The following is a 12,618-nucleotide window of genomic DNA, read 5'->3' as shown; positions in this document are numbered from 1 at the left end:
GCGGTCCCCTTGCGTCCCCGAACCTCCTGGGGGTATGAGGGTCCGTTTAGGGCCAAAACCCTAAACCTGCAAAAATACACAGCAGGCTGTAATTCACTGTTTCGGGCTCCGTTTCGCGTGCCGGTCCCATCCGTAGCAAGTCCTCGAGCTCCCGCACCTGTAGGGCTAGTTGCCCTTTGAATCGGACGAGATTTCGCACGTGAAACCTCTTCGAATCACCTGTATCTGCGGGGGATTAGCCGCTAGCTAATCCAGTACCTGTGCAAGAGACTCTTGCCTCGGCAATCGCGCATGAACCCACACAACTGTACATGGTCAATCTGATGAGCCCACTAGAGGGGCATAACCATAAAGAATAGGGGAGAGAGAGAGCAGTGAGAGGTATGTTGGTCATGACATCCTGCACCGCACTGTACATAGAGGGTAAGCAAGCACTCCATTGAAGCTCTCCCACTTGTGACAGCACTCAAAAACGAGCTCACAACTGAAAATCACGTTTTTGCCTTCTCTTCAAGTAGTAAACCGACCTCAGAGTGCCAAGTGTCACTCATTTGTGCATTTTCTCGCTCTAGACCCTCGAGTCTAAAAATATCTCACCTGCAGCCTCTGTTGACTTGGCCACAAAGTAACCAAATGATCCCCATGTCAAACTGCACATAATGACGCGAAGACATTTTGCCGTCCAAAAATAGTAGTCCCTAAAATTTAGGAGTTTCTGCCATTACATTCTTCTAGGTCATATGACCCTCTTTGTACACTGCAGCCACACCCAGAACTGAAATGTAGCCTATGTAGCAAAGATTCCGCTTTGGCTGGCTAATGACCCCACTTTGGCTAACCATAGTCCTTGTCCAACCTTAGTGCTCTTTAGCCCTCACGCCTAGACTCTCTCTGAACAGTTCCACACTGGCTATGCAATGCAGGGCAGTTAGATTTCCAGAGGGGTGTTTCCAAAAGGTAAAACAAACGAAATTCCCCAAAGAAAGAGAAAATAAACAAAAATGGAATTGCCACTGGCTGGTGACATTGTACTTGATGAACTTCAGTTTCTTACTCATTCTTTTAAGAGAGAACTGAACGATCAATAAAAGTTGAATATGTTTTGACCTTATCAAAAGAATGCCAAGATTTTTCTCCACACTCATGCCGATTGCTTTTCAGAGGGCCTGAAGATCAAACCATTGATCTGATACCTAGAAGCACGCCACCGAATCGGCCACCTTACCGTGTGAGCCGAGTACAGAATGAAAATATTATGAACCCAGTGAAAGACCTCTTGGAAAAGGGTCTTGTCCAGCCTAGTACTTCACCGTATTGCTCTCTAGTGTTGTTGGTTTTGAAGAAAGACGGATCTTGGAGAATGTGCATCGATTATTGCAATCTCAACGAAATCACGATCAAGAACAGATTTCCGATTCCTAGCATCGATGATATACTCGACAGGTTACAGGGATCCTCGTGCTTTAGCAAGATTGACTTGAAGAGTGGATATCATCAGATCAGGATAGCGCCAGGAGATGTCTACAAGACAGCTTTGTGGACGACTTTTGGGTTATTTGAGTTTTTGGTGATGCCTTTTGGCTTAACCAATGCTCCTGCGACATTTAACCGGATGATGGACAGGATTTTTTGAGAGTACAGGCTATTTGTTGGCACTTTCTTTGACGACATCATTGTTTTCTCCAAGAATGAGGCAGAACACAGAGATCATCTGCTTCAAGTCTTTCAGGCATTACGTTATCACACGTTAGTGATTAAAGCAATGAAAAGTGAATTTTTCCTACCAGAGATACACTTTTTGGGACACATTGTGTCAGCAGAACAGGAGTGCAAATGGAACCGGCCAAGATTAGAGACTATCCGTGATTGGCCCGACTTGAGGAATGTTCATGAAGTTGGAAGCTTCTTGGGACAGTGTTTGTACTACAGGCGGTTCATACGGAAGTTTGCAGAGGTTGCTTCCCCTTTGCATATCTTGACACAGAAAGGAGTACCTTTCTCGTGGGGACCCACAGAGGTGACTGCCTTTCAGACATTGAAAGAGAAATTGACTACGGGACCTATTTTGACTTTGTCGGACTTGCAGAAGTCATTCGAAGTATATTGTGATGCTTGTGGTCGTAGTCTGGGTGCGGTCTTGATGCAAGAAGGCCATGTCATAGCTTACGAGAGCCGTTTGTTCTCTAGGCCGGAGATGAGAGCACAGATTTATGAGAAAGAGCTTTTGGCGGTTATCCATGCTCTTACTCAGTGGCGGCATTACCTACTCGGAGCGGATTTTACTGTCTTTACAGACCATCAGAGTTTGCGCTACTTCTTGTCACAGAAGCAGCTTTCGGAAAAGCAGATGCGGTGAGCGAACATCTTGTCACAGTTCCACTTCCAGATTGTCCATGTATAGGGACAGAAGAATGTGGTGGCAGATGCTTTGTCTCGGAAACCGTTGGTTCCAGCTATTTCCACGATTCATCATAGGAGCTTCGTGGATATGGTCGATCGGTATGCCACAGATACAGATTTTGCAGATATTTTTCACATGGATACGGGATGGGGAGACAGTAGCTCGATACTCCCTTCGGGAAGGCTACTTGATGAGAAAGACTATGTTATGCGTTACACAGCCGTTGAGGGAAAAGGTTATAACTGAATGCCACTGTCCACCTTTTATGGGTCACCGCGGCATTGCTACCACCATGAAGGGGGTAGAGAGATACTTCTTTTGGCCGAGACTCCAAAAGGATGTGGAAGAGTTGTGCGCAGTATGCCAGAAGGTCACGTTTGACAGGCATAAGGCACAGGGATTGTTACACCCTTTACCCATACCCACCCGGCCCTGGGAAAGTATTGAAATGGATTTCATTTTTGATCTCCCGATTACACAGAGTGATCACGATGATTTTCTGATTACATGGCACGTCTGAGACGATTGTCTCCGACAGAGACCCCAGATTTATGAGTTTGTTTTGGAAGGCAATTTGGGAGAACATTGGCACGAGATTGCAATTCTCGTCATCGTTCCACTTGCAGACTGACGGGCAATCTGAGATTGCCAACTCAGTGGTTTTAGATTTATTGAAGTCTTGTATCTCGGATCAAAAGACTCAATGGGAAAAAAACTTACCTTTGGTGGAATTTGCCTACAATAACACGATACACTCGTCGACGGGGAAGGCGCCATTTGAGATTGTTGAAGGTGCTGCGAAGATTCCACCCTTCCTAAGCACGAAGATTAGATATTTGAAGCGGATGAATATTCGCAAGATTTGGATACGGCTTTTGTCAAGGTTCGCGAGACTTTGCAGGAGTCTCAAGAACGACAGAAAAAGACAGCGGATCGCCATCGTCGCGACTTGAATTGAAGGAGGATGATTGGGTGCTCTTACGTTTTGAGAAGGCACGCCTACGAAAGAAAAAGGGAAAGGAGAGGCTTTTTCCAAAGCTTAGTATGCGATACTACGGACCTTTCCAGATCACTGAAAAGATAAATGATGTCTCCTTCCGATTGAAACTGCCAGATACTTGGAGGATTCACAATGCATTGCATGTGAGTCTCTTGAAACCTGTTAAGGGTGATGTGCCTGATGATGGGGAGCCTGATGAGCAACCCGAAGTGGAAGAAAACGAGGGGATCCTTGTTCCTGAACAGATTTTGGCACATAACGATACGAAGAAAGGTAAAGTCCGAAGGCGGGTTCTTGGTTAAGTTCAAGAACTTTCCTGCATTTGATGCGAAGTGGATGGAGGAGGAGGACCTAGCAGATACTCCTCGGATTGTGAAACTTTACCTCGATGTTTTGGTTTAGCATAGTCTACTCCAAACGGAACCCAGAATTCAGCTTGGCCGGAGATCTGGTGCAGTGGGATGCACAAGAGGGGAGTCACTCCGCTCCTTTGTCAACAGATGCCTCGATTTTGATACTAAAGTCACTGATGTCTCTTTGAGCTTCAGGGATACTGAGAGCTGACAGTATTCTGCTGGATGACTTTATGAAATGGACTTCCTGATAATGATACTGATTTGTTCTTGACTTCTTGTGAGTGCAGAAACTGATAGACGAAATGACTGCAGCATTTTGGTCTGATTGATCTCGAATAGACATGGTTGCAATAGGGGTTAGTCAATCGGACATCGATGAGGTCCCGATTGGACCTAGATGTGATTGCTAGCTACATTGCCGATAAATCATGGTCTAAGATCCGAATGAATGTTGAATGTCATGTGATGTCCTCTGATGTCTGGTGATGTCCTGTGATGTTGTGTGATGTGACTGTCGATTTTGTACATGTGCTAGATGTGTGTTCCTAGTCCGTAGGTACTAACAGTCAGTGTCTGCTAAGACGGTTTATGGCTTTTGTCGGTTTTGCACGCGTAATCGTGGTCGATTACAATGCTTTCAAGAGGGGGGTATGTCACAAAGTGATCACGTGGCTACGGATAGCAAAGACCCTAAAATTCCTGCAAACCCAAAAACCCTAATTTCCGAAAATCGCGAAGGCCTTTGATTTGATTAATATAAAAAGAAATACCGAAAGGGGCGCCAGTCTTTGGGGCCAATATCTCTAGGCACGGAACTCCGCCGGGCCAGTGTACATCTATTGTGATCTGTGACTTGTTTTGAAGTGGTTATTTGGTGCTGTCGCGGTTGATTCTTGACTTAGAGTGTCCAAGTCTGTTACAAGGAGATCCTTGTTCCTGAACAGATTATGGCACATAACGATACGAAGAAAGGTAAAGTCCGAAGGCGGGTTCTTGGTTAAGTTCAAGAACTTTCCTGCATTTGATGCGAAGTGGATGGAGGAGGAGGACCTAGCAGATACTCCTCGGATTGTGAAACTTTACCTCGATGTTTTGGTTTAGCATAGTCTACTCCAAACGGAACCCAGCATTCAGCTTGGCCGGAGATCTGGTGCAGTGGGATGCACAAGAGGGGAGTCACTCCGCTCCTTTGTCAACAGATGCCTCGATTTTGATACTAAAGTCACTGATGTCTCTTTGAGCTTCAGGGATACTGAGAGCTGACAGTATTCTGCTTTATGACTTTATGAAATGGAATTCTTGATAATGATACTGATTTGTTCTTGACTTCTTTTGAGTGCACGAACTGATAGCCGAAATGACTGCAGCATTTTGGTCTATTGATCTTGAATAGACATGGTTGCAATAGGGGTTAGTCAATCGGACATCGATGAGGTCCCAATTGGACCTAGATGTGATTGCTAGCTACATTGCCGATAAATCATGGTCTAAGATCCGAATGAATGTTGGATGTCTAGTGATGTCCTGTGATGTGATTGTCGATTTTGTACATGTGCTAGATGTGTGTTCCTAGTACGTAGGTACTAACAGTCAGTGTCTGCTAAGACGGTTGATGGCTTTTGTTGGTTTTGCAAGCGTAATCGCAGTCAATTACAATGCTTTCAAGAGGGGGGTATGTCACAAAGTGATAACGTGGCGGACAGCAAAAACCCTGATTTCTGCCAGAAACCCTAAAATTCCTGCAAACCCTAATTTTCGAAAATCGCGGAGGCGGAAAAAAAAAATTTTAATGATGAGCGACGCAAATTTTGCTTTTGCTCTACGCAATGAGAAAGAGAGAGAGAATGCTTTTGCTTTCAAGTTTTGACTCTCTGTGAGAGAGAGAGAGAGAGAGAGAGAGAGCAATTGCTTTTGATTTGAAGCTTTTGGGGCTCTGCTTTTGGGCATCCCTTGTAACCTTTAAATTAGTGGTGAGGGCCTTACTTCTCAGGGCATCTGGACACAGAGTCTAAGAGTGAATCCCAACCCACTCTCTTGTACTTTGAACTGATTAATATAAAAAGAAATACCGAAAGCGGCGTCAGTCTTTGGGGCCAATATCTCTAGGCACGGAACTCTGTCGGGCCAGTGCAAATCTATTGTGATCTATGACTTGTTTTGAAGTGGTTATTTGGTGTTGTCGCGGTTGATTCTTAACTTGGAGTATCCAAGTCTCTTACAATTTGAATGACAATGATAAGCATGATGATTTCGATGTTAATGATGAACATGATGATTTGCATGATCAAAATGTGATTTCTCACGAGCATGATGATTTGCATGATCAAGATGTGATTTCTCACAAGCATGATGAGTTGCATGAAGATGATGTGATTGTTCACAAGGATGATGTGTTAGTTGATACTTTCTCTAGTGAAGCTAACCTCATTGCAGAGACGATCAATCACGAAGACCCGATCTTGGCTCTCGAGCCTAGGTCCAAAGAACCCCCTCAGGAAGAATCGATCTTGGCTCTCGAGCCTAGCTTCAAAGAACCCTCACAGGAAGTACCATGTGTTCGAATGATTCATCAACACGCATTGATCGAGTGTTTCATTCGTGATCGTTTCCTGTATTTTAGTCAGCGTTGTCAAGAAGTAGGCGGTCTTGCCAACCGGGCCTCTTACTGTGAGAGTTTGTGAGGAAGCTCAAGGGTTATGAGAAGGAGCTAAGATGTAGCTCAAGGGTTATGAGAAGGAGCTAAGATGTAGATAACATAGCTTCTAAAGCTAAAGAAGAAATGTAGCCAAAGAAGCCGCTCACTTTTCCTTACAAACACACACGTGATGGAGAGAACTCATGAAAGATAGTCAGAACAAAACAAAAATGAAAACATCGAGATTATGATCATATCGTATCATGGGTAGGATAAAAGGGTTAATGGATGAGTTAATGATATTTAATCTTTGTTGTCCAAATAAGCTGCGGATTGCTCTTTTGAACTGTAGCTTTGTGCTTACTATAATGTATATGTTTTGTCTAGCGATTGGGATTAGTTGTGAGTACAAATCCTCTTGATTCATAATAAAATAACCACATTCACATCAAAAGAGAAGTCAGAGTATGATGGGATCTGGTGAGAGAAGTATTTCATTGAGCCTTTCAGGACCAAATTGAAACACTATGCGTTGTTGAAAGTGAATCTTTCGACTAATCCAAATGTTGACCCTAATAGATTGCACTGAATGGAATTGAAAGAAATTACCTCTATGTTGATTATGGTTATTCATCAATGATATACTTAGTATGTTCAAAGATAAAGGTGTGAAAGAAGTGAAAGGAGAAGAAGAAGAGAGTTTCTCTCCCAAGCCCTATTGTTGCCCTTAGGCAATAAGGATACTGCGGGGAGAGAAGTACCTATAGCAAGGAGATTCTAGAGTTTGTGGAAGAGAATGAGAACCTTAAGAGAGAGAAATGCTTGTGTAAGATGAAGATATGGTTACTAACCTTGTGTACATAATTGTTTCCCGCAAGAAGGTTGTACCCATTACATTGACAAGGTTGCTGCTTGAATACCTTCCAATGAAACAATTAGGACACAACAAGAGAGATCGAAGGAGGAGTAAGATAGAATTAGAGATAGATCAAAGTGTGGTGGTGGTATTAAAGATAGATAATGAGAGATAGAGATAGAGTTAGAGACAAGTATTGGACTAGATATGCGAATGAAAGTAAAACTAGCAACATATATTTTACATGAGAGCAATCGCCACCACCTTAATGGAGAGAGAAGATGAGGCAAGACTTCAGCCTTTCTTCAAGAGAAAGTGTGGCACTAAGATGAGTGTGTCACTATGGAATTGAGCTATTCTCACTCACTCATAACTTGCCTCAATGAAGAGAAGGTTGCCCTTTTTATAGGTGAGGGAGCCATGTTTTACATAATCACTTGATTAGGCTAAAGAGTTAGCCCAAATCAAATGTTCTTTGGATATTTCTTAAAATGGGCAATATTAGGACTCAAAATATCATGAAATTCAACATTTTTGGTCGTCGAGGCTCCATGTGGGTGCATGATGTATGTGGGCCTCACCTAGGCATCTTCTGTGTGGCTATAGCAGGGAGTCCTAACTTGTGTGTCTTGTCCTTCAAGGCATCTTTGAGGTGTCACATTCACATGCTTATGTCTTTTATCCTCCAAATATCTTATTTTATGGAAAAAGACCAAGATTACCTCTTTTCACTTGATTCACCTGTTTACCATCTCTTCTTGCAGTGTAGTTGTGAGAGGGTTTTTCACTGGTTTCCCTATAACTTTTGACCTGTAACTCGGATTGGCATGCTTCAAAAGGAAAAATTGGCCTACTAAAAGAGCTTGACTTGGTTTTGGCCTTTTCTCCACGCCCTTAGGTCGGGATTTTCAAATTGGGATGGTCCAAGAAGCTTTGGATCCTCCTTTTCATAAAGTCTTCTAGTAGGCCATTCCCTCTTGTATGTATCCAAGAAGGTATGCATTATTGAAGGGTTACATTATTAAATAAATGTGAAAAGAAAAAAATAATTTATATATGGTAGGGTATAGCTTAGATATTAGAAGAAATATACAAATGCTTTTCCCCTAGACAAAATGAGACACAATCATTGATACTTCTCTTGCAGTACTTTCTAATAGTAATGTACGTTTATATTACTTTAAAGGTAATACTAAGGTATGGTAGAAAGCTTTTAGTTATGCTTATGAGCATTATATGAAGTATACTTATGCGTCAAAAAGTCACAAGATAAATCGTTTAATGCCCATTCCCACTATATACGTGCCACAGCACGACAGCGTCTCTATGTGATCCTTTTTCCTAGGCATGACATATTGTACGTTGAGCACGTTTCACTCATGAAGGAGCACGAATGTATGCGAATCGTTCATGAAAAGCTGAAAAGTATGCATTCAAGGAAGTCACATTCCATGTCTCTTCCTTGGCATGACACAGTTGTAGAAAGAGGACATGAAAGTATGAGCACCAAGCATGGGCATTTCCATTGTGAATTGCTACAGTTGATTGCTCTAGATCATAAGAGAAAGATTCTATCTCATTGTTTGCGTGTATGTGGTGAACAATTTAGCACTCTGTTTATTTGTTCATCTACATTGCATGCACTGTGCAGAGTCTATTAGCACGACACGATTTTTTCCACTCACTTTACATGGAATAGGTATGTTTATGGTTTTGTGTTGGAAATGGTTTTAGGAATTTTCAGCCATGGAGATTCTTGAAGAAGAACGAAGCATGACTCTCGACGAAGTTGAAGCATTAAAAGAGCCACAGAAGACTTTGTGTCGCTTTCGACGCGGCCCAAAGAAGCAAGCGTTGCAGACCTTTATGAAGTTCAAGTACCGCTCGACCTACACATCAGAGTGGGCCGGCGAAGAGCCCCTTCCAAGAGTCCGGATGCTATTGGCGATCTCCCTCGACGCCATATAGTTCGGTACCAGTACCTCACTTTGAAAAGGAGGGGATGTCACGTGACACATCCAACCCTATGTGTCCGTGGACAAAAGCTAAAGCGTGATCAAGGTTCAGTTCAGTCAAGTCAGTCTAGAATAGGAAGTGATCTGGCACTTTTGTGAGTCTGTTCGAAGACCGTGCATGTCCAGACACTTTATTTAGATACATATCCTCTGGTTGCACACAGCATGACTATCAGATTCCACTCAGATTCCATCAGGATCGTTTTGCAGTGCATTAAACCCATTTTTTACATTTTTCACTTATTATTTTTAAGTGACTTTTGTTGGAAAGTAGATACAGCAATTTTGCTAAGTTAATATATAAGCAAACCAGAGTTAGCACTTTCTGGCAAAAGAGACAGCAGTAGCACCTTGCTCAACAGGCAACTTCTCGCAAGACCAACCCCTGCGACAACTCTGGCGTTTTCTCTCAACAGAAGGCCTAGCATTTTTGCACCAGATCGGCCAACGTTTTTGCACTTGCAGATTCCCGACGACTATAGACGGCAGATCAGTCCTAGCGTTAGCAGATTCTCGTCGCAACATAGCAGAATTCCTAGCGTTAGCAGATTTCTCCGCAAGGTCAGTTTTCAGCCCTAGTGTTTTTTGTTTGCAGATCAACCTCAGCGTTTTTGTAGATCTTTGCGACAGAATCAGCCATAGGACCAGCGTTTTCAGTTTTCAACCTTTAGACACCGCAGATCAAGTCTCAAACCTCGCAGATCTCACCTTCCCGCAGCAGTTCCTCGCCGCACGGTGGGATCCATTACAGTTTGCAGTTTCAGCCCGGAAAACGCAGGTTTCAGCATCTGTGTTTTCAGTGCGTCGTCGTCGCATCGTTGCCATCGACATCGTCACCGACATAGAGTCAGAATTCAACAGATAAGATTTGCAGATTTCAGCCCTTAGAGTTTCCAGATTCAGCCCGTCTCGTCGTCGTCCTCATCGTCGTCGACATCGTCGGCAAGTCCAAGCATTGTAGAGATTTGTGCAATCATAAGTAGACCGCTCTCGCCATAGAGAGTGGAGCCTTCGAAGGAGGGTTTTACAACGTCTCTAGTGTCGTATTCTCTTCTCTCTCTATCTCTCAGTTTCATACACTTGCACACACAATGTCCATTCACTTGTTTGTGATCATTGCACTCTCTCATTAAGAATTGAAGGCTCTACCTTCCATAAGAACAATAAGGAATCTTGAGCAAAGTTCAGAACACTCATCCTGAGCAAAGTTCAAACATTCATTCCGCTGCACCTCTCTCTCTCTCTCTCTCTCTCTCTCTCTCTCTCTCTCTACACGCCTCTGTGAAGCGAAGCTTCACGTCTCGCCTTGTTTCAAAAGAGCAATCAGTTAATCCTGCCCGTCAGCACATGAAAATTGGCACAAAAATATGCCACTTCTACAAAGTATCTTCTCTAGACCCGGATGCAATTTACACCTTCAATCACTCATTGAGCAGGAGGCGTGCTCTGTTTGAACTTGCAAACAGTGCAAAAGGATGCAAGCATTTTTTTGAAACTCTGTCGAGCTCAGATAGCTTGTCATCTCACCGACAAAAAAATAGCTTCCAAAAACATCTGCAAACCTTAATGCTGGGCCCCAATGAAGCAACCCGCAAAGATTTACAGCTCAAGTGTGTGCAAAATCTCTCTCTCTCTCTCTCTCTCTCTCTCTCTCTCTCTCTCTCTCTCTCTCTGCGTCTGTGTGTGTGTGTGCGCGCGCACGCGCGCAGAAAAGAAAATAGAAGTTTGCACCTGCAACTTGCGTTGGAGGAGGAGAAGAGGGGCATGAATCCTTGCCGCTGTTTGTGCTTGGGATTGGCGGGACAGATGATATGCAGGCGCCCGCGACGCACCACAAGTCGACAAAACTGGCAAATCCGCTTCACCGAGGATTTCACCTTCATCGTCTTCTTCTTCGTGCATGCACACGACCTTAACGTGTGCTCCAAGGAATAGTTGAATAGTATGCCGGCGGTAGAGAGACCCTTTCATTTTCGGACCTGCTAAAGCATGAACGCCCTTCCTAGGTTATTAAATGAAGCCCCGGCCATGGGATCCACGGTGAGGAAGATGCGCAATGCCATCAGATTTTTGAGAGATAAACAAGGACAAAATTAGTAAACTAGGGCAGGGGAGAGTGGATGCCCGAGTTTACTTAGAAATCTTATGTTTGCCTTTGGGTGACTTGGTTACACCATGAGCCTCATTAGGCGGGGGTTTTGGGTTCGAAACACTTGGGCGCAAATAGGGGCATGTTTTTTTTGGGCCGCCCATCTACCTCGAAATTCCCATTGGAGACCAACATAGTCGATCCCACCTCTCAGACCCCGTGTTAGATAGTGTTGAGGTGCATCCCCCCCACCACCACCACCTCCCTTCTGGAGGGGGATCAATGGCTCACAATCATTGGTTGATCATGATGGCTGGATTGTCTAAGGAATGCAAAAGATTCCCAAGGGTCTCAGTGCTTGAACCCATACACTCTCCCCTCCTTGAGTTTATAACTATTTGCTAAGCTATCATGTAATTGTTGAAAGAAATGTGTGTGTTAAGTTTATAGATCAGGTTGTTGCGGATGAATTCACACTTAGTTCATGCTTAATTCACATCGAGTTTACACCAAATTTGGTGTGATTTAGATACCCTCCCAAATTTACACCAATTTTGGTGTGGTCCACACACAGTTCACGCCCTATTTAAATCAAGTTTACACTTAGTTCAAGCCTAGTTCAAAAATGTGATCCGACGGCTCAAGTTGCTCCCACCTCGTGACGCCTAGTGTGGGCCATTGATCCCACCTCCATAGGGAGGTGTCAAATAGTATCAAGCCCCCCTTCTTCCCTCCATGTCCCAAATTGAAGACACTATATACCATGGGTTTCAACGACCGAGAGCGGTGGGATCAACAATGGTCGGTCGCACTCACGGATCTTGAGACTAATGAGCAATTGGAAAAAAAGTTAAGGAGTTGACATGCAGCCTTATATCTAAGATTCAAACCCATGACCTCCCTCATAACAGCCCCATTGGATGTCTTGTCCCCCTATAAAGTGAACTCGCACATAAAAGAGAAGGGCAAAAGTAAACATCGACAAATCGGACAGCATCCACGCTTTGCAAGAATCATGCCTCATTTCAATGGCATTAATCTCATTGCTTAGACTTCATTAAATACCCCATGGTTTATAGTCTTGAGCTCCCCCCCCCCCCCTTTTTTGCCTTCTACACCTAAGCCCAAAAAAGTTCACCCACCTAGAAACTCACCGAAAGAAGCTCTTCTATGTGGCACACCTCCAGTCAAAATTTATGCCCCCCTCCTCAACTGTTTCGCCATCCTCGCATAGCTTCCTCCCACTTTTCCTTGCTCTTGTGCTCC

General features: G+C 43.8%; 1 protein-coding gene across 1 annotated transcript in view; it reads right to left on the bottom strand.

Moving 5' to 3' along the window:
• LOC147447783 (uncharacterized) overlaps positions 1-11,283 on the bottom strand; it is a 34,049-nt gene extending 22,766 nt beyond the window's left edge. The window contains exon 1 of the mRNA XM_086524403.1: positions 10,995-11,283. Coding sequence (XP_086380529.1) covers positions 10,995-11,146 — 152 coding nt within the window. The 5' untranslated portion in view covers positions 11,147-11,283. The remainder of the gene's footprint in view (positions 1-10,994) is intronic.
• Between the last annotated feature and the right edge of the window lie 1,335 nt (positions 11,284-12,618).

The sequence above is a fragment of the Adiantum capillus-veneris genome, chromosome 11, assembly GCF_014529385.1.
Source record: "Adiantum capillus-veneris isolate H3 chromosome 11, ASM1452938v2, whole genome shotgun sequence".
Taxonomy (NCBI): domain Eukaryota; kingdom Viridiplantae; phylum Streptophyta; class Polypodiopsida; order Polypodiales; family Pteridaceae; genus Adiantum; species Adiantum capillus-veneris.
This window is presented reverse-complemented; position numbering and strand designations above follow the sequence as displayed.